Source organism: Dermacentor silvarum, chromosome 6 (assembly GCF_013339745.2).
Source record: "Dermacentor silvarum isolate Dsil-2018 chromosome 6, BIME_Dsil_1.4, whole genome shotgun sequence".
In the NCBI taxonomy this organism is placed as follows: Eukaryota; Metazoa; Arthropoda; class Arachnida; order Ixodida; family Ixodidae; genus Dermacentor; species Dermacentor silvarum.
The window spans coordinates 125,794,872-125,818,252 of NC_051159.1; the positions used below are offsets into that span (position 1 = coordinate 125,794,872).

At 48.8% G+C, this 23,381-nt stretch overlaps 1 protein-coding gene across 3 annotated transcripts in view; it reads left to right on the forward strand.

Annotated features, from left to right (window-relative positions):
- Positions 1-11,350, forward strand: part of LOC119455940 (DNA-directed RNA polymerases I, II, and III subunit RPABC3) — a 132,365-nt gene extending 121,015 nt beyond the window's left edge. For all 3 annotated transcript variants that reach the window (XM_037717490.2, XM_049669449.1, XM_049669450.1), the window contains exon 4: positions 11,121-11,350. In XM_037717490.2, the coding sequence (XP_037573418.1) occupies positions 11,121-11,238 (118 nt within the window). In that variant the 3' untranslated portion in view covers positions 11,239-11,350. The remainder of the gene's footprint in view (positions 1-11,120) is intronic.
- The last annotated feature ends 12,031 nt before the right edge of the window (positions 11,351-23,381 follow it).

A 23,381-nucleotide genomic window follows, 5' to 3' on the forward strand; every position in this document is an offset into this window, starting at 1 on the left:
GCCGCCTTGCTTGCTTTTCTTGCCTCCGATGCGCGGCCGGCTTCAATGCGCGGCCCAGTATGCCGAGGGCTCGCTCTGGCGCTTATTATTTTTTTGTTTCTTCGCATCCATTCACCCTCTCCTATGCCTCGGCGACGGTGCTGCCAGTACGGACGTGACCATCTGTTCCCGGTCCGTATTGATCACTCTATTTTGCACCGCGACCGTCATTAAACGAGTAAGAAAAAAAAATGAAGAAAGGGAAGGGGAAGGGAAGAGCTCTAAGTAGTAGATCTTGCTTCCGGTTCGGAAATTTCCGTACCGTGGCACTGCGGTCCTCGTAGGTCGTACGCAAATTTCACTGTGACGCCATGCTGATTGGAGAGACGGAAGGTGAAAAATGAAGTGGTGTGTGTATGTGTGTGTGTGTGTGGGGGGGGGGGGGGGTGAGGAAGAAGAGACAGTCTAAAGAAATGTTCTAGAAAGTTCGAAACCTTGATCTTTTCTGTTTCGCTGAAGAAACTTTGGACACTCTCAGCCTGCCACTTGCGAATGAGAAAAAGGTCGCTGTTGTCGTAGGCATCACAGCTGTATTAGTCCTAAGGGACTTCGCCTTGCGTTGGGGTAAACGCAACATTTCCATTTACTCTTTTCTTTTTTTAAAAATGTTTTATCCTGAAAAGGGTCCATTATTGACTGCAACATTTCACTGGGACCGAGGTTATTCTCGCGGAGACGTAGTTATATTATTTTATCCGCTTAGCTGTGTTTATGATGAGTCACGCGGCTAAAGATGGCGGACAGTGGCGCGGGAAGTAAGTGTGTGCAGCGACCTTGGTTCGCTAACACTTCCAAACGACCTTGTATCCACTGAAAGGTGTCATGTTTTTCTCCAGATAATTCAGCGTGCTTGACTGCCCTTTTTGTTCTGTTCGAATCGCGTAAGTGGAAAACAAAATGAACGCGAAATAAAATTTCTTTTTTTTTTCTTTTTGGAAGTGCTGTCCGCGCGTCTTATTTGCCCTAGAGTTCTGACCTTGTGTGGGAGCTGCGGGTTGTGCCGCACTGCAAGAGGTTGCCGGGGATTTGGCGAAGCACGCGCTGACGTACACAAGCGGTCGCCGCATCTACGCTGTATCGACCAAGGCGTTGTGCAATGTTTCCGCTTTTCGCTCGCTACATCTGCGGTCGTCGCTATAAAAGCGCGTGTGAGCGGTTCCGGTCAACGCGGTCTCTCGAAAACATGATGCAGCCATGCGGCGTCGCCAGGTGTTTGGGCCTGGGCTGTGCGATATGGAAATTCATTAATGTTCGGCTTGCTCGTAAAATTAAACAAATAAGTAATGAAAAAAAAAGAAAGAAAGAAAGAAAAGAAAAGAAAGCAGTTCAGACCGGCGCGGATGTTTTCGACAGTCGGGCGTCAGCGCCGACTTGGCACACTGTGACAGTAGCGCCTTCCCAAACGCGTTATCTCTCTCTTATTGCTTATTGTTTTTTTCTTGCGCGCTGCGCTCGCGTTTTCTCGCGCTCTGCATACTGGTGGTATCAGAGGTGACACTGCGGCCGGCCCCGTCAGCACACCAGTAGCTGTCTCGCTGCGATACGGCAGCCAGGTTTTTCAAAGAGCTTCCCGCCTCTTCCTATATAACCCCCGACTAACGCGCACGCACACGATTCTCTTCGCTCTAGTCAGGTTTTTGCTCTGAGCTGCAGGGCGCGCACTTGGCACTGCTCGCTGGACCTGTCGGCATGGCAGGCTCGCAAACAAGCCTCGCTTGTTCGTCGCGCGTGTAGTTGGAGCGGGTGGGGGGGAACGCGATAAGGAAAAGGATAACTCGGCGTTATTAGCGACCTCTCGATTATTGCTAGCTTTTCCTCGATTATCGCTGGCCATTTTCTCCGCGCGCGTGTTATTCTACCCGAGGAAATCCTCGATTGCTCGTTTCGAACGATGTTTGTTTCGAACGATCGGCGGTTGGAGCGCGTGTGGTTGACCCGCGGCAATGGCTGCGCGCCGTGGATTCATTGAGACGGTTTCGTGCCTTCGCCTTTCGTACATTCACATCCCGACACCTTATGTTCATTAGCGCGGCTTGTGAAACGCGTTTGTGGGCCCACCAACGCGAGTCTCTGTATGATTTCAAAACTTTCTGTCCGCATGTTTCTTTCTTCTTGTATTTTTTTTCCATCCCTCTATCGCTTCGCGTGCACATGTCAAATGAATGCGAGCGCAATCTGGATACATTTTCGTTCCCTCTCATTTTACCCCCTTCTCGTTAGCTCACGCTGATCCGGCGTGAGCCCTTCTTGAGGCGTTGTCATAGGCGAGCTAAGGGAATGACGTCACGAGACGACGACAGTTTTCGCCGGTTTTCGTATATGTCATTCCTCGATGCTCAGTACCACCTCTTCTCGTCTCTCTGACGCACTTGTGCTTGTTCAATAGCGCGCGCAGATTTCGTAATTCGGAAGTTCGTCAGAAGCGAGCAGCCACCTTAGGGCAATAGTACTCGACGTTGCCGCGTCTGGTAATTGGTGGGCGATCCCATTTCCCCTTTGCGATCCGGAAGTTATCACAGGTGGCTTGCGGGTGACGCAGCGGCCGTCATATTGGGGTTTCATTCACAGCTTCCAGACCGCTGCTTGGAGGATAAACTTGAGTCTTTTCGCAGTGCCAATGGCCTAACAACATGGCGGCCGTGATGACGTGGTTGCAAGCCGTCTATAGCGCATGATGTTGACGGCTCTGCAGAGAGTGGGAATTTTGGTCGATGTAGGCGGCTATCTTCAGACGGCAGACTTGCTTTGAAGGCCTCTCGTGCTGTTATTATTTTATTACTTTTGTTCTCGGAGGCGCTGTTTATTAAATGATTGTGCAGTAATATTGACCGGATGATGAGAGAGCCTCGTACGGGAGCAACATATCGAGCTGGCGATTGGCGAGAACTCGAAGGTCGTTTAAACTATAGTGTCCGATTCGCGCAAGTTGTGACGAGAGAAAGTCAAACCGTTATTTGAACAGCTGTTCCCCTCAAAAGCCGCGTTTGTCTCTCGTTACATCTGCGCGCTCAGCTCATATTAGTAGAACGATTTAAACGCTGCGCTAGTGCACTCCGCAAAATACCATTTGCGCATGCGCGGCGCACTGCGCAACTTATGGGTGGGGTTGTAGCGCAATGCTAAATCGCTGTGTGTGGCTTAGAGCGTTGCTTCTTTCGTCATTTAGGTCGTGGCCCTGTGCTACAACCTTGTATTTATATAAAAGTTCGACCCGTGGTCTATTTCGTTTTTCGCTACAGAATGCCGCTTTCCTTCCCTCTCCTACATTGCGTTTTTTTTTTTTCCCTTTGAGTTAGGTTTCCAAGCAACAAGTGTGAAAGCGATGTGTGGATTCGAATCTGATTGCGTGGCGGGCAACGCGACGAACATTTCGTCTCGTATGGAATGCTTTCATGTCGACATGCGTATATATTGAGCCGGTACATCCCTTTAACGCTGCTGCGTCGCGAGTTTGCGAAATGCCGAATAATCAGTCGTCGGTTCCACGTTAGCTCGCAGAAATTACGGGCTGGTTTTGGCCTTTCTGTATTCTCCATAGGCGGCGCTTCGATGAAAATTTTGGATCGTCACGTGCGGGCATTAATCTGAACGATAAGCGAGCGCGCATCGACACAACCATATATATATATATATATATATATATATATATATATATATAAGAGATGAGAAAAATTATTCCTACGCTACCATCATCCACCATGGGAATGATAGGGTAGCACACGGATTTGTCTAATATTCGTGCTCGTGAGGCTTCAGACGATTTTGTGGCGTTATATGAAACGCTTGAACTTCATAAATTTCCGATAAATATTTTTTTTCGATACGCATGAATACAATGCATTTCTGCGCTCGTGCACGATCATTAGGAATCATTGCATTTATAACGCGATATTAGCCGTTCGAAGCCACAAGGACGAAGTTTAGGCGAATCCATTCGTCATTCCCATTCTGGCTGAACTCCCGCAAGCACTAACGCCGGAGTTCACTCTAGTGATTGTCGTACGAAACTATCGTCACACAGGCACGCGAAGTACGCTTTTTATAAGGGTAACGAGCAAATCGAAGTTTGGTTAGTCAAAGCGCGTCGGAAGTTTAACGAGGTGGTGGTGGTTTCGAAAAGCCGTCTGCTCGCGTCTGTCTGCACACCGCCCACGCGCGCGCATACATTGAAGCACGACCCAAATTGCTCGGCTCAGAAAAAGTACGGGCGGAGGAAGAAGGGCATGCGGATGAACAACACGTTGAAGGAGAAGTGGACTGCTGGAAGTGCGTCATTGTGACGTCAGGAAGGTCGCGCGTGACGTGGTAGTCGTATATGCCGCGCGCGCTCGCGTCGGATCGAAGCGCGCGCGTGCGCTCGCCCGCGTTCCCGTCAGGTGCGCTCGATCGACAGTGGCGCTTGGCTTCGGAGGAGCAGGTTTGATCCGTGGCGCCCACAAGGAGGATGGTGGGTGCGTTTCTGGGGGAGGGCGTTACAATGTTGCGCCGCTGGTTTTGCCACTCACTCACTTACGACTTGCATCGCGAGCGCGCGCTTCTCCGAACCAGACCATAGCGAAGGTATATAGAGAAGCCTCTCTCTCTGACGTTACGTTATGTTCACTGGATCCGCCTTTCATGCGCCTGGTGTCAGCTCGGAACTCCGCGAAAGAAGGGACATATTTTCACTTTGTATAGCGTACTATATATCGTCAGGCGCCAGGTTGAGTTCGGTATGATCGCCGCAGCCTTTTGCGAGCCCGTGTGAGTGCGAAACCCGGATCGTCGAGTGCGAATAAAAGTATTCGTAAGAGTTATCTCTAGCGCACCGTTGTTGTCAATCCTTGTACTCGAGCGCGGCGCGCCGGCGTCTTTTAGGCGGTGACGACTGACGATACGGAGGCGGCGATGAGTTTCCATCCGTCCCCCGGCCGGTATCAGACGGCGCCGTCTCTCTGGGTTTCCGGCGCGTGATACCTACGATATCGGGGTCGTTTACGCTTCCGTAGAATCGAGACGGATAATGTGGCTTGAGCGCGAAGCAATGGGCGGCAGCGAAGTGGCACGATACGCGCCAGTATGATTGCTTTTTCGTCCTGGTGTGCTTGGTGTATACCGATAGCTTAACCGAAAAAAGAAAGTAACGCAGAAAGACGTAGCGCTCTTCCGTGGCCTGTGTTATTTTGTTTTAGTACTTCTACACCTGCAAGCTAGTATATCGTGAAGGAGCGTTTGTGGTTTCCGTAGCAAACTATAGATGCAGCTTGGTTGCGTGCTTCTATCGAGATCAAATCACTTAGCCACCGTACGAAGCGTGAACCTGGCGCGCTTTCTTTGTACCTCGCTCGCTCACTCGGACGCTGCCCGAGAGAGATTGACCTCGTTTGCTATCTTTGGAAAAAATAGGGCGCGCGTTCTCGCTCGGGCATCTTATGTGCCGGCGACCTGACCGGATGCAAGCCTTGTGCACACCGCATCGATCCGTTGCGTAACAGGAGTGAGGAGCGGATTGGCTACGAGATTACACTCGTATGTGAGCATGGCGCTGACATTAATACGTCACGATGCGGTGCGCAGTCTTACTGATGTATTTCCTTCCTTCTTACATTTGCCTAGGTGTAAGATTGCGTTTTCTGGGTTATATTTGAAAAAAAAAAAGTGAAATGCAAATCTCTCTTAACCTGTCTCTCCGTCGGCTGTGTCATTTTGACATTTCTCGGCGGTTACTTGTTCAGCTGCATAGTGGCCATCAGATTTTTAGCATCTCGACGTTAAAATTATTAGCGCGTTAACAACATCGATTCGCCTCGCGGAGTTCGAGCCGTGGAAGATTAGATAATAACTTAGTAAGCCTGAAAATGGAAGGTGAATATCGAAGCGAGTAATGGAAGATAAAATGTTAAGTGCTACGCCAAGAGAGTGGAAAACCTGTCAAAACGGCTTAGATAGCAAATTTGGGTAGAGGATATGCTTGTAGAGATTGGGAGAAAGTAACGGAGTTGGGCTAGGTTACGTAATGCGCTGAACAGACTTTTTTTTTCTCTCTCTCTCTCTCTCTGTTGGAGTAGAAGTATTGTCGAGGGAGGCGGAACGCGGCTGAGTGTGGCAGAATTTTTGAATGATAAGGTTAGGAAATTTTGTAGGCATAGGATGGATAGTTACAGGCAGCGCGAACTTGACACCGACGCACTAACAGCCACGAGGGCTTCGTTCCGGTGCCTGTGTCAAGTTCGCACTGCCTATAACGATGGGTTCGCATCAACAGTCCGGTCGCAGTCTGTGTCAAGCCATAGGATGGCTTCGGTTGACACAGTGCAGAAGTGTTTCAGGAAGTCTAGTAGACCTTTATCCTGCACTTGAGTTTAATACAGGCTGTGATGGTGTCATTGGCTGCAAGTGTATCGTTTCTGTCTGGACGGGATTGAGAGCCGGTGCTTACTTAGTGAGCTGTATACGCCTTCGAAAGGACGCGGAATGTGGAACGAAACAGCGTTTTCGGCTTTCTTACTTTCAACCCAGTATGAGCATCCCGATCCTGCAGTTTGACTGCTTGGCGTCTCCACTCCCAAGTGCCGCGTTTCGCGCGCGGGTTCTCGGCCCCTCAGTCCCGCGATGCGCGCTGCTTCGAGCGGCGCGTGCCTCCGTCGCTCGGCACGCATCATTCCGCGCGAGGCCGCGGTTGTGTTTTCAAGGCCTCCCCAGCTAGGACTGCGCGTGTGCAAGGACAGGCACGCTAGAAAGGATGAGGCGGCTTCTCGCGCGTCGTTCTTAGGCTTATTTATTTCCCCTCCCCCAAGTGCGGTCGACATTGCTCGCGTGCCTGCCTGCCTGCCGTTCGCCCGCCCAAGCCAAACGGGTGCGATTTTCGCGGGCACGTTCCAGGCAGCAGCCGTCGATTGAGCAGTGGAAGGGAGAAAGTGCCGGAAAGGCAATTGCGAGCGGGAGAGAGAGCGCGCGCGTCCGCGAGCTCGGTTGGCGAGAGAGGTGACCGTGAAATGCGGCGCTGCGCTGCCGCACGCCGCACAGCTGGCTTGTCGGCATACAGGTGCCTGCGGTCTGCCCGGGATCCCAGGCGCCTTTCTTCCTCCCCCCACTTTACTCTTTTTCTTTTTTTCTCTCGCTCTACATAATTTTTTTTTTCTTCTCCAGTCAGGATCCGGAGCAGTAAATAATGCTGGCAGAGCGGAGGAGAACGCCGCCCTTTCTTAAATTCGGCACCGGCAAGTTGCGCGCTCTCCCGCGCGCGAGCGACGCCTTCCTTGCTTGCGTCCTTTGGCGCCGCCGTTGGGGGCTTTGCAGCCGGAGGCAACGGGAGTTGAGTTGTGCGCCTCTGCATGGGGCTCGTTTATTGGCGTTGGCCGGACGCCCGCGGGCTTCATTTCCTCACTGCCGGTTTTTGTATTGGCTCTTCGCTCGCTCGCTCGTTCGTTTGTTTCGTTCCTCCCCTTTCTCTCGTTCATTCCTCTGTAGCGCAGCATTGCACGCGTCTGTTGTCGTCGAGACGCGTGCAATGAGTCTCGACGAAGGCGATCAAGAGCGACAGGCGAAGGCGATCCGATGTTCTTACGCAAGGAGACGGGGCGCACGCGACACCCTCTTTGCACGCGCCTTCCCGCTGCCTCGTACGATACTGTGGGCTGCGCCGCACCTGGGCATTCTTTTGTTTCTTTTCCTGCATGCCGCGGTTTCGTATGACGGTAGTGGCACGCAGGTGCGCAGGTCCCACGAACGACCCAATTCTTCTTCTTCTTCGTCTTGCCTTCAAAGAGCCTGTGTGGACGGCACCGGATTGTCCGAGCTTACGTACTGCTGCCCGCATTGTCGGCCGAATCATTGGTGGGTGGTTTGTGCTCGAGCACTTCCTCGTGTTACGCAATGTAATGGATGGAGATCGTTATCGGGCTTTCGTGGAAAACACACTGGATGGGAACCCTTTTATGCGCTGCTTCGGAGGGGTCGCGCTGCGTTAGTGGATGCGTGTTGTTCCTTTGGCGTCTTGCGCAATGGGCGGCCATGGAGACCTTGAAGGACTTGGTTTTTGTTTCTCCCTCGTAATTTGCAATTTGTACCTTCCGCACTTGCTGCTACCTTGCGGTCGTCGTCTATTTCGCTTGTTTCTGCGTTGCGGAACAATTTCGGTGCTTTAAAGGGGCGAAAGAAAGTTGTGAAGACCTGTTGCTTGAAACAAGGGATCCGGAAAACGAAGTTCCGCACGCATGGGCCGACTGGAAGGAGGCATTGCTGCTCGTCTCACATTTGTTCGTGCTTTTGTGCATACTTGTGCGTGCGTGCGTGCGTGCGTGCGTGCGTGCGCTAGTCGTCAATTTACGCCACTCGTCATCCAAAGGCAGTGGCCTCGTAAGAAGCCGTCAAGGAGACACGAGACTTGAGTCGCGAGCAGAGAGGCTCAGATGCAGTGCACACAGAGAAGAAGCTCGAGCGACGTACAGTGCATGCATTAGGGCTCCGTGTTCTCCTTTATATAGTTGTGCCAAGGTCAAAAGTGACTGCACGAACTGAATACCAGCGGAGGGCCATGCTAAGGCCTCTGCTAAAGCAGTGATAGTGTCTCATGCTAACTGCGTTTACTCTAAACAAAGGAATAAAACGTCCGCGGGCTCTCAAGGAACAAACTGAACAGCGTGGTAGCGATCATTTGTCGCCAAGGCTTTTCGAAATAAAAGCAAGTTTTTCTTTTGGTTGGTTGCAAGCAAAGGGCAGCACATTTGATGAGGTAAGTGCCCCCTTTTTTAACTGCCGAGATGATTAGTGCTTCTGTATGCTATCGCCTTCGGCTCGACGTGGGAGTGCGAGGGTTCACTGTGTGGCAGTGTGGTTAGCTGGTTGTGTGCGACGTACTACAACCACTAGCTGTATTGCCGATACAGTGTTTTCCTCATTTCGTCTGGCAACGAGGGAACTTCTGTCATCGTTGCACGTCAGCGTGAGTATGCAATGACGGACAAGCGTGCGAATAGTGACTCCAGGTGTCATTGGGCGCTCTCATTCATTCATTCATTCATTCATTCATTCATTTTATGCTTAAAGCGTGCACATTGCAAAGGAGAGCAAAAAATTACAAGATCAGCGTCGCAAGAACACATATGTTTGCTAAATCAGAATAGACAATAAAAAAAGATAAGATAAACTTTGTGCCAAACAGAAAAAAAAAAATGTATGTGTGAAACTGGTTTGACGTATTCGGACTCAAATGTTACGTTACTGCTAACTTGCAATGTTTGCGTTTTCGTGGGGTTTTTCCTTTTGAATAGCTGTAACCGTTCTTCTTCTTGTGGTAATGAAGCGACGATTGCATAATGCTCAGACCATTTTGTTGAAGGTCTGAACTAACAAATCCTATTTATTGCATTGCAAGCCTGCTTGGTTGACCACAGGTGCGCACTCATTAACCATTTTGTGTGTTTTTAATTCTGTGGGTTATAGCAGGAAAGGTTCTGTCTGAAACGTCATGACTAGAGGCCGGATCTTTAGGCATTAATAAAGCGCGTTTTAGGCGCCAAAACTAGGCGGGCAAAACAACGTTTTAGGCCTCCAACGTCGTAAATATAGGCACAATAAATCTTTACATAAATGCCAATTATTTCAAACGTAGACGTGCGCGACCTGTAGCTACGACAAAAAAAAAAAAAAAAAAAAAAAAAATCAGGAAATGTTTGCGTATGATGGCACAAAGGCGCCAACAGTTGAACATAGCCGTGCAATTGCCCCATAACACTGCTGGACTAATGACGATCTATTGGCTTAATTCTACAAGCACACTGCTCATATTCATGTTCAACAGCCACTGTACTCGAGCGTCGCATATAGTGAAACAGGCATGAAAAAGAATACTTGAAAGTTGGGAATACTGATAAAAAAACGCTACTTTATGTCTGCCTGACGCAATTAAATTAAGACACAACAAAAACAGATAAATAATGAATGCAAGAGAGACTACGATTTATTAAGAAATAATATGTTCTTACTTGAGGACTGTTAGGTACAACTCTGGCAATTTTCTCATGTACAATGACAATATCCGAACTGTACAGGCAAAACGTCCCAACACTGCCAAATACCCTTCCGCCCAATTCGAAGTGCACATGTTTAAAGAAATCTGTTTAGAGGGCACGCGGAACGTAGTCTAAGAATCGCTGTGAAGATTGTGGAAGCAATAGCAAACTACCACCATCTCCAGATTTTTTGGATTCAGAATTGCTCCTCTTGTCACTGAGAATGATCTTGTACGCTGAGAAGGAACGCTTGACGGTGGTGAACAGCTTAAAAAGTAAATTACAAACAAAACAAAAGCCGCATGCGCACCACAGTTTTCTTCCTTCTTTTGCTCTTCACTCTCCTTTCCCGTGACGGCGCGCCGCGGTTTCGCATTCGCCAACCGCTAGCGCCATGTCAGCGCGGCGGCGTATTCTGGCCGGCAGCGTATTCTGGCCGGCGCCTCCCATTTCACTGCTGCTAGCGGTTGTTTTTCAGGAGTTGGTTGAACTAGAGGACTAGGTTAAACCCCATAGAGTTCCTAACAGTCAATGTTGCCAGGTAACATGAATAACGCTCTCTAACTGCACTCGAAAGCGAAACTTCAGGGTAAATAGTGTTCATATAGGCGCCGATATTGAAAATAGGCATTTAGGCACAAACGCCAAAATAGGCATTTATAGGCACTATAAAAACGCTATAAAAGCGCTTCTTAAACTCTAATTCATGCTCATATATCACATTGGGGCGATAGGAGCGCAAGGAACAAAAAAGGCATTTGCCTAAAATCCGGTCTCTAGTCATGACATCAACTAATTGTTTTTTCACTCTTCCGATATTTTATTTCCTGGCTGAAACGTTCCGACGTTCTTTATTTGTTTGTGACTGGCACCATTAGAGATTTTTAGTGCAGCGAGCATAGGTAAAAGGTTTGCGCATAAGCGAGAGGATAGTTGGTGCGTAACGCGCCAACTCACAATGTTCTACGCAGCGTGACATCTCGTTCGAAAAGAATTTGCACTTGCTGTGCAGAAACTTTCTATCTGTATGTTGGTTCGTATATCGCTGAGGTCTTCTTACAGTGTCTTCTCTGCCTTGTTCACGCGCAGTGCGTCGTACGTCTCCTTCGGGGGCCTGCTGATGCGGCTGCAAGGTGACCCGAACAACTTGCACGGCTTCGAAGTGGACAACCACGTGTACCTGCTCATGAAGAAGATTGCCTTCTGAAAGCCCTCCGCCCGTTTCATCGGGAACACACTGCCTCATCACCCACATTGAGTCACCAAAAATCATGCCTGTAACGCAACGTTCTGCTGTAATTAAACTGCGTCACATCCTCCGGAGTCTACGAGTACTTTTGTTCCTTCGTGTCCCTACGGCGCAGGTAAACGTCGCTCTAGGTGAAAGCTTTGACTCGACTGCAACACTTCAAGCATCGTTAAAGAATCTGGAGTTACGACAGAATTCTCTTAATGGCTGGTCTAGACACGCTCGGTATCCTTGTAAGTTGCAGTAGAATTGAACTCAGTTACGTGAAACGGCCTTCTACCTTCCTCATGGACACGCTTGTGTGCTGACGCGAGACGTGTTAGCACGTTAAAGTTTACGGCATTTGTTGTCTTGTATTGCACTTTTCTCCAAGCGAAGCTGTTGCCTTCAAGAAGCTGCATTAGGAAAGGTAAGGAATGATGTTGAAGCAGCATCGAAATTTCTGTTCGTTTACTTCCACAGGCGTCACAAAAACCACGTCAGAATTTTTTTTAGTGCTTAAGTGTCTGCGCAGTCGAAACGTGTAGCTCGCACAGAGATGCATATGAGGTTTGTGGCAGTTGCGTTCTGCTCGCGGAAACTGCTACCGTAAAGCCTCGGACAGCGCCCTGTGCGCTTACTTTGTCTCTGTCCGTTGTGTTCCATTCGCGTGGCTGTTAATGAACCGTTACTTCGGCTTGACCAGTAAATAGTTGTGCATATTAGTACAGTCGACCGCCTCTCCAACGAACGCCCCTATAACGAAATGGCCTGTGTAACGAAGGAATATCTCACGGTTATATTGTGAGCTGTGCGGTGCGCGAGCTTTACAACGAAGTGACCTGTATAACGAATGATTTCGGCGGCCCCAAACACTTCGTTATAAAAGGCGTTCGACTGTGTTAGAATTTGCAAGATAGCTTAGAAGTAGAGGTGACCAACAGCGCTGGGGCGCCATCTTGCTACGCTGAGCTCGACAAGAGCGCACGCGCAATGAAGGGCCATGTGCTTCTTAGTTCCTGCATGGCAAAGGCGTCGGAAGGAACGTAATTGTTAAGCTAGAGTGGTACTTCGATGATGGCAGCATGTAGCATAATTTCAAACGAAGAGAAGCGTTTCTCGCGCTTTCTCGTTGATCGAAGCGCCACAGGATGTTACCAGCGTGGCAACTGCCGTTGACGTCTCCGGTGTACTGACATTTCGAAAACGGCAAGGCACATACTGACATACAGGAAGGCGTGGTTGTTCACGTGGCGCTTTTCGGGGTTTCGACTCGAGTGAGTCTTCTATTTCGCCAACACGTCTCTCCTGCTTAGCTTAGAAAATAAATAAATGCACCCCAGTAATACTAATACTAATGACAACAACAACAAAATTATTGTTTTGCGCCCGTGGTGCCTCTATTGTAGTTGAGGCCGAGTGCGCGAGAACACTCGCGTACCGATGACTAAAACCACCAACAAAGTTTAATTAAGAACTAATTCGGTTCCACTGTGTATAATGAAGCCAGATTGTCCCATTGCTCGAAATACCAGAGTGCTGATTTTCACGTCACTAGCGATGCAGGGGCGCTCTGAAACGAACAATCGAAGGGGCCATAAGTTTGAAGTTTGAAGTTTATTTTGCTTGTGAACCTTGTGAAGGCGAAAGAGCGTGAGACTGTTGAGGTAAATCATGAGAGCATGACAAGATGCAGCGTCACGATGTGAACGCTTTGGCGCGCATCCCCGCTATAAAACATGCAACATGGAAATGTCCAAGAGCACGTAAGAAAATGCCCAGTATTCACAAAAAAAAAAGTTCACACTGGTACTGTTTGTAAGAGATGGTATATACAAGCAATCGTCGTGCTGGACATACTTTTGTAGCTGCCATGGCCTGCCAATGAGAAACGTATGTTACGAACGAAAATATTCTTGGATTCGGCTAGGGATCACTAAATGCATATACGCAGACACAATGCCTGTCAGCCTAAATATAGTTACAAGTGGATGAGCAGCATGTGGGTGTCGCTGCCTATGTTGATGTAAGAAAACCCCATCTTGAAAAAAGGGATCTCTGCTTCTAGCTCGACTAGAATAAACCAGCTGATGCGCTCCACAGGTGGGCAGGCTTGTGTGCCCGCTCACGCCTGGGAACCTGCCAAGAAATTGACATTGTGAACATTAAAGACGTATCTCTCTCCCGACAACGTGGATGTCTCTTAGGCTAGGTGCCAGGCCAAGGTCAGAGGATGGGCCCCTTTGTCCGTTGTCTATTGGTAAATTGTCCTTTGTCCGTTGGTAAATTTATGCACGGCCGAAGCGTCTCGCACAAGTGACAGTAACTTGCCGCTCAATGGGTCGTCGAGTGAGAACTCGGGGGCACTTGTTAAAACACTCAGCGGGCCCGGTCTTACACGAAACCTAGGAGGGTGAAGGTTTGGGCTAGTTGGCTTTCCACGAGGCTTTGTGGTGTAGCGCGAAGCAGGACGACGGACACAGAGAGTTTGTCCTCGTTTCTCTGTGTCCGTCGTCCTGCTTCGCCCTACACCACATAGCCTTACACGAAAGGCCGGGCCTGGCCCGCGGGCCGGGCTGGAACTTGAAATCGCGGGCCCAGGCCGTGCGCGGGCCCGTTTACTGATGGGCCTAGGTCGGGTATTCTGCCCGAAGCTCAAGGGAGGAGTTGAGAAAACTGGCTCTTAACGACATAAGCAAACAAAATAAAAAACGGTTCTAATTCCGTTTTGTTTGGATTTTTTTTGTAAATAGTTGTAGTCCTTCTTGTTTCCTAAAAGAAAAAAAAAAGTTTGTTCTCTCGAAAGAAAAAGATAATGCTAAAAACCGCTCTTGATACGGTCCTACTGTTCCCCCTTTCGCGATTGCAATATTTTACCGCTCTAGATTGATACCATTATATTAAGTGCAACCACGTCATTTTACCGCTTTTTATTTATTGGACCGCATTGGCGATTGCGTTATGTTCGCTGCAGTACACATAGATGGCTTCCACCTTAACCGCATTCGAAATGTTCTTTAGGGGCCTCAAGTTTACGCATGAGAAGTGCCTTGTCATGGGTTCTGCGTGGATTTGTATGGTAGTGCATTTTCCACCTTTATTTTAGTGCCCAACTTTGAATATGCGCGTTACAACCTTCAGCTGCTTTTGTACCTAATGTAATTAAAAATTTTTCTTTCTTTTTTGTAGTTGTAAGAAATTGACTATTTACAAAAATCACTTTATTGCGATAGCAATCAGGACACTACAAGCGCCTTCGCGCCGCCACCGCCGTACTGTCACAATATTGACGCGCATGCGCGGCCCACGTGTGTAATGTTAAAAGAGGTATACATAGGCGTGGCGCTGGTTTAGCTGCGAAAGCGGCAAAGCCAAGTCGCGCCAAGTCATCCTCGCGCAGGGTGTGAGACCGGGCTAACTGGTGTTCCATCTCTTGTTCCGCGTGGTTTAACAATAGTGCACCGTCACGCTACACTTAATCGGCTCTGCCGGAGCTGCAGGGCAGCGTTCTGGCTTCCACTGCTGGCGTGAGCGTTGCGCGCGCAGACATTATGATCCCTGCTGAGCAAGCTGTGTGCTTAGTATTACCACATCGTGGGGCATGTATACACACTGGTCTGAGTGGGAAGGACAGTATCTACCAGCGCGCGCCTTATGATGCTGCGCAGGTGTTGTACCACGTGGTCCATCGCGCCATGTCGTCTCTGCGTATTGTTGCGACGAGCTCGAGCACAACCCTAAACCTTGTGTACAATAAATTGTACACAAGAGATTTCAATGAAATGCCTTGATTACAAGAAATTTTAGCCTATAGCTGGCCTTCGCTTCTGTCGGCTGTACACGTGCATTGTCGGAAAAAAAAGTTCTTTTTGCTGTGTTTTATTGCCACTGCAGTATTATTGAAATGTGTTTGAGGTAAACCACCTAACAGATGACGTTCTTAAAGCTTGTACAATCAGTTCCTCCGGCGGGCCCGGGCTGAAACATTCGGCCTGTGCAGTGCTGTAAAGCTTACAGTAATGTTTTTAGTTTGGTCTCTTGGCATCCTGCATCGTGGAAATTATCAGCTGCACAAAGCAGCTCAATCGCAGGTAAATTTACCCACTGGCAGAATGCTTCACGCAAGTGACTTTAGATTTCCGACTGCCAAATGCAAGAAGTTTAGAATGAGCGCCACTCCTAGCTGCAGCTGAAAAGTTACTGTGCGCCAACGAACCGTTACTTGCGTGGATATTTGAACCAGGGATATATATATATATTTCTTTTGTTGCATCAAGAAAGAAGCAGCGCGAAATAAACGACACTCAAAGCAGTGGAGAGAGATGAGACAAGTGCTGCGTACTATAGCATGAAGAACAACAACAATTCAGTGCTTCTCTTTTCCTATCAGCCTTGCGTGTCGTTTTCTTGTGCTACTACACGATGTGAGGATCCGGCTCGCCCAGTTTTTCTAAGATCTGCGGCAAATTTACCAACGGGTAATGTTTTTTGCCCTGACTGGGAGCTTACCACTGTCGTTGAAAAGAAAAGTGTACAATCATTGCATTCTACTCTGTGCTAACATATGGGGCAGAAACTTGGAGGTTAACAAAGAAGCTCGAGAACAAGTTAAGGACCGCTCAAAGAGCGATGAAACGAAAAATCTTAGGAGTAACGTTAAGAGACAGGAAGAGAGCGGTGTGGATCAGAGAACAAACGGGGGTAGACGATATTCTAGTGGACATTAAGCGGAAGAAATGGAGCTGGGCAGGCCATGTAATGCGTAGGATGGATAACCAGTGGGCCATTAGGGTTACAGAATGGATACCAAGAGAAGGCAAGCGCAGTCGAGGACGGCAGAAAGTCAGGTGGGATGATGAGGTTAGGAAATTCGCAGGCGCAAGTTGGAATACGCTAGCGCAAGACAGGGGTAATTGGAGATCGCAGGGAGAGGCCTTCGTCCTGCAGTGGACATAAATATAGGCTGATGATGATGATGATGATGATGATGAATGTTTTTTGCACACAGGTAATGTTCAATAGCCTGGCAAGGGAGCAACAATTCATGATCGCCAGTCAGCCTCTAGTGTCTTTTCAGGAGTGCGTTTATCTAGGTCAAATATTCACAAGGGAACCCTGATCATTCGAAGGAAATTGACAGTAGAATAAAAATGGGTTGGAGTGCGTACGGCAGGCATTACAAAATCCGGACTAGGAGCTTACCACTGTCGTTGAAAAGAAAAATGTGCAATCATTGCATTGTACCGGTGCTAACATATGAGGCAGAAACTTGGAGCTTAACAAAGAAGCTCGAGAAATTGAAATTTTTTAAATCGTAGAATAAAGTGATCTCTCTCTCTCTTTCTCTCGAGAAATCGTTAAGGACCGCGAAAAGAGCGATGGATCGGAAGACGTTAGGCGTAAGGTTGAATGACATGAAGAGAGCGGTGCGGATCAGAGAGTAAACTGGGATAGCCGGCATTCTAATTGACATTAAGAGAAAAACGAAATGGAGCTGGGCAGGTCATGTAATGCGTAGGGTATATAACCGGTGGACCATAAAGGTTCAGGAGTGTGCGAATATTCGAAACTTTGAAATAACGAATCGAATATTGTCCTGTTTGATTGGGTCTTCGAATCGAGTAGTCACTATTCGTAAATGCGAATATTTTTCGAATACATTTTCGAATATTTCAGAACGTCAACTGCACCTAATGAAACACAAAATTGTAGCAAAAGTATGGTAAACTTCCACACCCGCGGGCATAGTATAGACATATAACATGAGAACTTGCGTAGAGTAGCAGGCTACGCGTCGCTTAGGTAGCCATATTTCCCTTCTCCTCCTCCTCCATACTTTACAGACTATACAGCGATCATTTGCGCCCTCTGAAGAGTCCTGTGCGTGCGAAGAAACTACTTGTTTTCTCCTAATGCTCCATCGTGCTTTTAATAAACAACGCTTCATAATGCACTATGTAAGAACGGAAATTTGCTAACTTTAAGATTACCAGGATGTGAGCATTGTGATGGCGGCCTTTTAATTAGTCGAAAAATATTAGAAAATTATTCGATTCGATTCGATTCGCTTTGGCCCTATTCGATTCGTATTCGATTCGGTCTCAAAAATCACTATTCGCGCACCCCTATTAGAGTTACAGAATGGATGCCAAGGGAAGGGAAGCGCAGTCGAAGGCGGCAGAAAATTAGGTGGGTGATGACGCGAGGAAATTCGCAGGCGCAAGTTGGAATCAGCTATAGCGCAAGACAGGGGTAAGTGGAGATCGCAGGGAGAGGCCTTCGTCCTGCAGTGGACATAAATATAGGCTGATGGTGCGACTCGCTACGACCCTATGGAGGCGCAAAAGCAAGTGCTTACCTGGCACTTGGAAATAATCTCGACGTGGTATAGCCTTTCTCTTTCCCTTTGCGACGTTCTTAATTTTCCCTTGCTCCCGATAAGAAGGTCGCGAATTCCCTGTCCCGTTTGAAAGGTCACTCGCGTGCCTTGTTAACCGCTCTTGCAATCAGCGCACGCGGCCACATTTCGAGAGACTTCTGCCACTGTATCGACCAGGCGGCGGCTTCGCTGTAGCGGCGAGAGCAACGCTACGATCGTCCTGCATGCTATTTCGGGAAGCGCGCCGACACTCTTCCGGGTAGCTCCTCCATCCCGGCGGCGTCGACTCTGCCTGTACCACGGCGGCGGCCTTTTCTGTTTGATAAATGGGCGCCCGGTAATTTGTAACGTTTTCCACGCGCCGGAGCAACGCGAGACAACCGGGGGCGGCCAAGTACAATACGGCGGCGTTTGCTCAAGCCCCCCCTCATCTACCAGCGCCAGCACTGCAGGGGCTTTCGCGAGTAATCGTCGCGCGCCCTTGAGTCATCGACGTGTCTGCGTGGCTCAGACCTGGCTCTCCTCGTGCTGTTCTTCAGTTACGCGGTGGCGGCGGTGATTTGTCTCGCGGGATAGCCGACTGGCGTTGCTGTGAACGAGACAACTTGTCTTTACGGTTGTCTTGTTATGGTTAATTTTTCTTTGTCGGCAGGAACGATTGCCGACTAGATAGAAAGCGTTCTGTCTGTGCGCCCGCGGATGCTCATATTTGCCAGTATCGCCGTTCGTTTTGAATGTATAAAGCTTGTGGGCCGCGTCGCGAGACATCGTTAACTTGCAAGTCGCAGCGTGGTGGTGCATTCACGTTACGAAATTACGGAGGTCGAAAGAGCAGTTAGGCTGCTAACGAAGCCCCACAAGAGTTCGCAAAGACGATTGTCGATTGTCCCAGGTCATGTGGTGCATGGCTTGGTAGTGATTATCTCCTTCCTCTTCTTTTTCCCTTTCTTCTTCAAGCGGGTGGGCGTGGTGTCCCCTTTAGGAGACGATTGCTAGCTCACTTCTCTTTCTCTTTGTGTGATGTTTATGAATGTTTACATGATTAGTAGTTACAGTAGACCTGCACAAACGGCTTTAGCCTTACTTGGTGCCCATTGTGATGCACGTGATCGTGTGCGGTGATCGTGGCCGGCCTTAATCGTGCGTCTGAACTCTCTATTTTGATCGCCCTTCCTATCCCCCGTCTCCTAGTGTATAGGGTAGAAAACCGAATTTCCTGTTCTGGTTAACCTCCGTGCCTTGCATTTCTGCTTTCTTTCGTGTCTCTTTTACACGTGATTTCGACTGTTAGGTTTTCAGACTGTTGTGGCGGCTACTTGGGAAGCCCCTTTTGTCGCTTTCAGACGAGGAAAATCATTTGTGGGGTTGACGCGTGCGCCATCATCTCCAGACGCATTCACAGCTGTGGACTCGCTTGGCAGAGTGGACTGCATCTGGGTCGTGCTCCGAAGCTCTTCTTCTTGTGTGGGGCAAGCAGATCAGGATAGTGCACCGACTGCAGCTTTTGAGATGATCGCCACCACAATTCACTCGCACAAAGACCTCCGTGCGATCACCCGTCGCGAAATTGTGAAGCGCTTGCATCGTTGCTTCCCACGACAGTGCTAATTCACTGCGGCTTAGTCGTCACCGACTTCACGTTTCCTGGCGCTAAAACTCGTGCGTCTCGTTTCGCACTCTGAACCCACGGTCTAAGCTAGAGGAATCATTCTCCTTGCGTTGAATACCCCCTGTGGTCTGAGGCAGGCAAAGAGCACCATCTTGGCACACCTCTGAGAAAAGTGTTCTTTAAGCAGATGTTTGACCCGTACGCTACGTTGGTAACGTTGAAGGTCTTGCGCGTTGAAGGCCTCCCCATACCGAGAATAGTGTGATGGAATAGACTTGCCCGACGCTGCTGCCGTCATCAACCGGCGTAATTAACAGAATGTTTCCGACTGTACTGTCATTTAGGTGGCAAACAACCCTCAACCCGTCCTCATCCAAGTCTTCAAGCTCTGCTATACGGCTATGTCTCCGATGGCTGTCGGCTCGTCATCAGGCACCTCGATTTGTTGACCATTGCTTTCAGTGATGCTTGAGGTCTCTTGCAAGAGTTTCCGGCTAGGAGTCACACAGGTTGAGACGAGTTCATCTACGCACGCCGCTTCAGAACGAGGTACTAAGACTCCCACTGGTGGCCACAACGTTTCGGATGTGGCTTACGTCTGTGTGACTCCTAGCCGGAAACTCCGCCGGTGTCCTGGCGCTTACCCACTACGTGACATTAGCCAGCAAGTTGCCGGTATTAAAATTTATTTTAGCGAGTAATATCTTAACCACATTAAAACTGATCAAATTTAGCGAGTCAACTCCGTATTCATCAAGACGTAATGAAGAAGTGTGGCAGCGTTCTGGAGCTCAGGCGTCCGTTGGAATTGCTTTATTGGGACCTTCTGTTTAGGTAATTCGGCGATTGTGCTTTTTTTTTTCTTTCGTAAAGAGCAGAAAAGGGAAGCTGTTCACATCGCGACACAAGAAAGGTGCGCGAATGTCTCTTGCAGCCGCAGGTGGCGCTGGGGGGTCGGTCGGCCCCGCTATTCACAAACACTATACGAGTTTGCAAATGCAACGAAACGCCTCCGTAGATGAATTTTACACTCGTGAAGTCGTTCCTGGGCCACAGCTGAGTCCTAAGTACATCGTGGAATATGGCGTCGGTCGCCAATATCTCGGTCTAATATCTCAGTCTCGGTTAATATCTCGGTTAATATCTCGGTCGGATTTACGTCGCGTAAAACCGCCGCTGCCACTGTGTATCCCTTTCGTCGTCTTCCAAGCTTTTCGTAGACGTGACAGTGTGCAAGTGCCGGTTGAGTCATAAAATTGCTGATTAGACAAACAGAAATATACAGAATATATGTGCTGGTGTTAATAAGGGGTTAAAAAGCCTCTACGTTTGCTTGACGTACATCATTTACGCTTGATCGAGAAGGTGCCCGCGCGTGTTACCTCGAGTTAACAGGCACCTTGGCTCGAGGGTGATTTTATTGCAGCACCTTCCTGGATGTACATCACGCACTGTTGCTAAGTAAAGTTCCAAGCTGTATCCTCACTTTTTCCTGCTGAAGACGTCACCCGAGCGGGACCAACCCCTTGCTTCCAATGCCCGCAACCCGAATCGTGCGTTCTTGCAAAACCATGTGCAAAACTTTGTAATCAAAACTTCATCTAGATCCTTTCATCTGAAACTCTGTGTTTTATGATAAATGCAGTGATAAGTGAATAAAGAAATAACGTGTAATTACAACTTAGTATAGGCAGTGGGCAATCAGCTCAGCTAAGTAGAAGGTGAGCAGAAGCGGGAGGTCCCTCGAGCAGCAGCGAAGGCGCTACGACCTTCAATAGCTGAGAAGTCTGAGAGCGTGGCTGCCATGGTGCGGTGCCTTTGGGGAAGATTTGTCGACGTCTCAGCTTGTAAAAAAAGAACACGCATCGACAGTCGACATCGTCTTTAGCGATTGCGAAATTTAGATTGAGAAACTCTGCACAGCAACCTGAGGACTGCTCGTTGAAACGGAGGGCCTTGGCCTCGATAGCTTATCGGCGAGTAACCCTGCAGCGTAGTTCGAAAAAAAAAAAAAAAAAAGGGCAGGAAGCAAGACAAAGTCGTAGACTTTCGTTCAAATTGATCTCACTGTGATAGGGTTGAAATGCATTGCATAAGCATTCGCTGGCGAGGTCCACTTCGGTCTCGTAACCTTCAGATTCAACTTAGTACTCTGCATTACCCACTACTCAGCTTTTGAGACCTTTTTCTGGGAATGTGTATGAAGGCCTTCGCTATGCTTTATTTCTTCTTCTACAGTTGGTGATGCCTATACAGAAACAATTATATCGTCTGCGATATCTTTCGGCATCGACCACTACCGAGCAGCACTGTGGTTACAATGCAAACCGAACACTCTACTTTAGTTTGAACTAGCTGAAAATAAGTGGGTGTAAGAAAATTAATCGTAGCTTGCGCTGGTATTGCATTCTGCTGGGACGATTAATTCAATCAACTAAGTGATGAAGATTATGTCGAGCGAGCGACTACGACGTTGTTTAAGTGACTCCATGCAGGTTATTAAAATGAAATGCTGTCTATCCTCCATATATGGGCTGTGCTACGGCTGCGTAGGTACACGTTATAGTTTACTTCTTGGGCCACTCTACGCAACAACACAGACGGAAAACGAATGTACCTTCGCTATCTGGTGTTTCGCCCGGAGAACATGTTTTTGTTAGCTGCAGTGAGTCGGGAGATGAAGCTTTATACAAAGAAATTTGTGCAAATAGAATGACGAATTATCTGAGAGTAGTTAAGGAGACGAAGAGCGATGACCTTCATCAATGTATAATCGCGTCAAAGTGTAAGGAGTACCGGTTTCAGATGGTGAATTGAGCTTGCGGCTGCTTTGCCAAACTTGGACAACTCGACTGGGTAAGTCATCAAAACATGTCGATTCGCCACGACTGTTTTAACGAATGCTATAGTTTTGAGAAAATGTTATGGAGCGCTAATATACATTAGCGCCCCATAATGGAGTCCCTAAAAGCTTAAATAAATGCCAAAAACGTGGCTTGACACGTTTGGTCGGTGCCGGAAAGCACTTTAGTCCACAGTTGCGACTCTGTATACTAAGACTATTGTCACGAGTGGTGCTAGACACCGGTAACTACAGTAGACGAGCGTACGGCAAGACAAACATTTATTGAGGCGAACTTGCGCCCCGCATAACCGAAAACCAACTGTAGCCCAGTAAGAGCAACATGTGCGAGCACGGACGGCGATCGGCGAAAACAGAGAGCATCACCAATGTGCGGGCAGTACTTAAAGGCTGCGAAGGAACATGCGCAGTACTATCGCGAGATAGCGCGAGTTGCCCTGCCTGATACGATGGGCCCATCGTAGGTACGAAGCTGGTATCACGGTAGGTTTGCGCGAGTGCTCAAACGCGATAGCAATCGTCATGCGAAAGTCATCGGAACAGATGTAAAGACCATAAGGCACGTGGCATTGCTCCCCTCCAAAAAAAAAATAACATCGTCCCGATGTTGGAAATAAGTATTCAGTGAAATAAATAGCACACTGGAATTTGTGAAGAACACAGAGGTAGCAAAGAAAAAACTACACAACACGCTTTCTAACGTGCGTAATAAGGCTTCAAGCGCACGACATGAACAATTTCAGGCCGTGCGCGCCGTCGCTGAGAGTTCGTCATCCCGTCAGGAATGACCTCATAGTTCAGTGCACCCACGCGGCGGACAATCGTGTATGGGCCGAAATAACGTCGAAGGAGCTTCTCGCTGAGGCCTCGTCGGCGAACTGGTGCCCATACCCAAACGTGCTCGCCGGGCGTGTATTCTTGATGGCGGTGTCGAAGGTTGTAGTGCCGGGCGTCAGTCGCTTGCTTTCTTGCGGTTCGGACTAGCAAGCTGCCGGGCTTCTCCGGCGCGCTGCTGAAAAGTTGCCACGTCGGGGTTTGGGTCACCTTCATTTATATGTGGCAGCATGGCGTCGAGTGTCGTTGTCGCTTCCCGACCGTAAACAAGAGCGAACGGTGTCAGCCCAGTTGTCAGCCCAGCGACGGCGGTAGAAGTGAGGGGCTCGCTCATCTTGGCTGTCGGAGCTTCTTTCGTAGGGCGTGTCTTCTCTGGCAGGAGGCCGTACTCAGGGGAGAGCCCAAGATTCCGGCGGCTTCTTCGTTGGTCGTCTTCT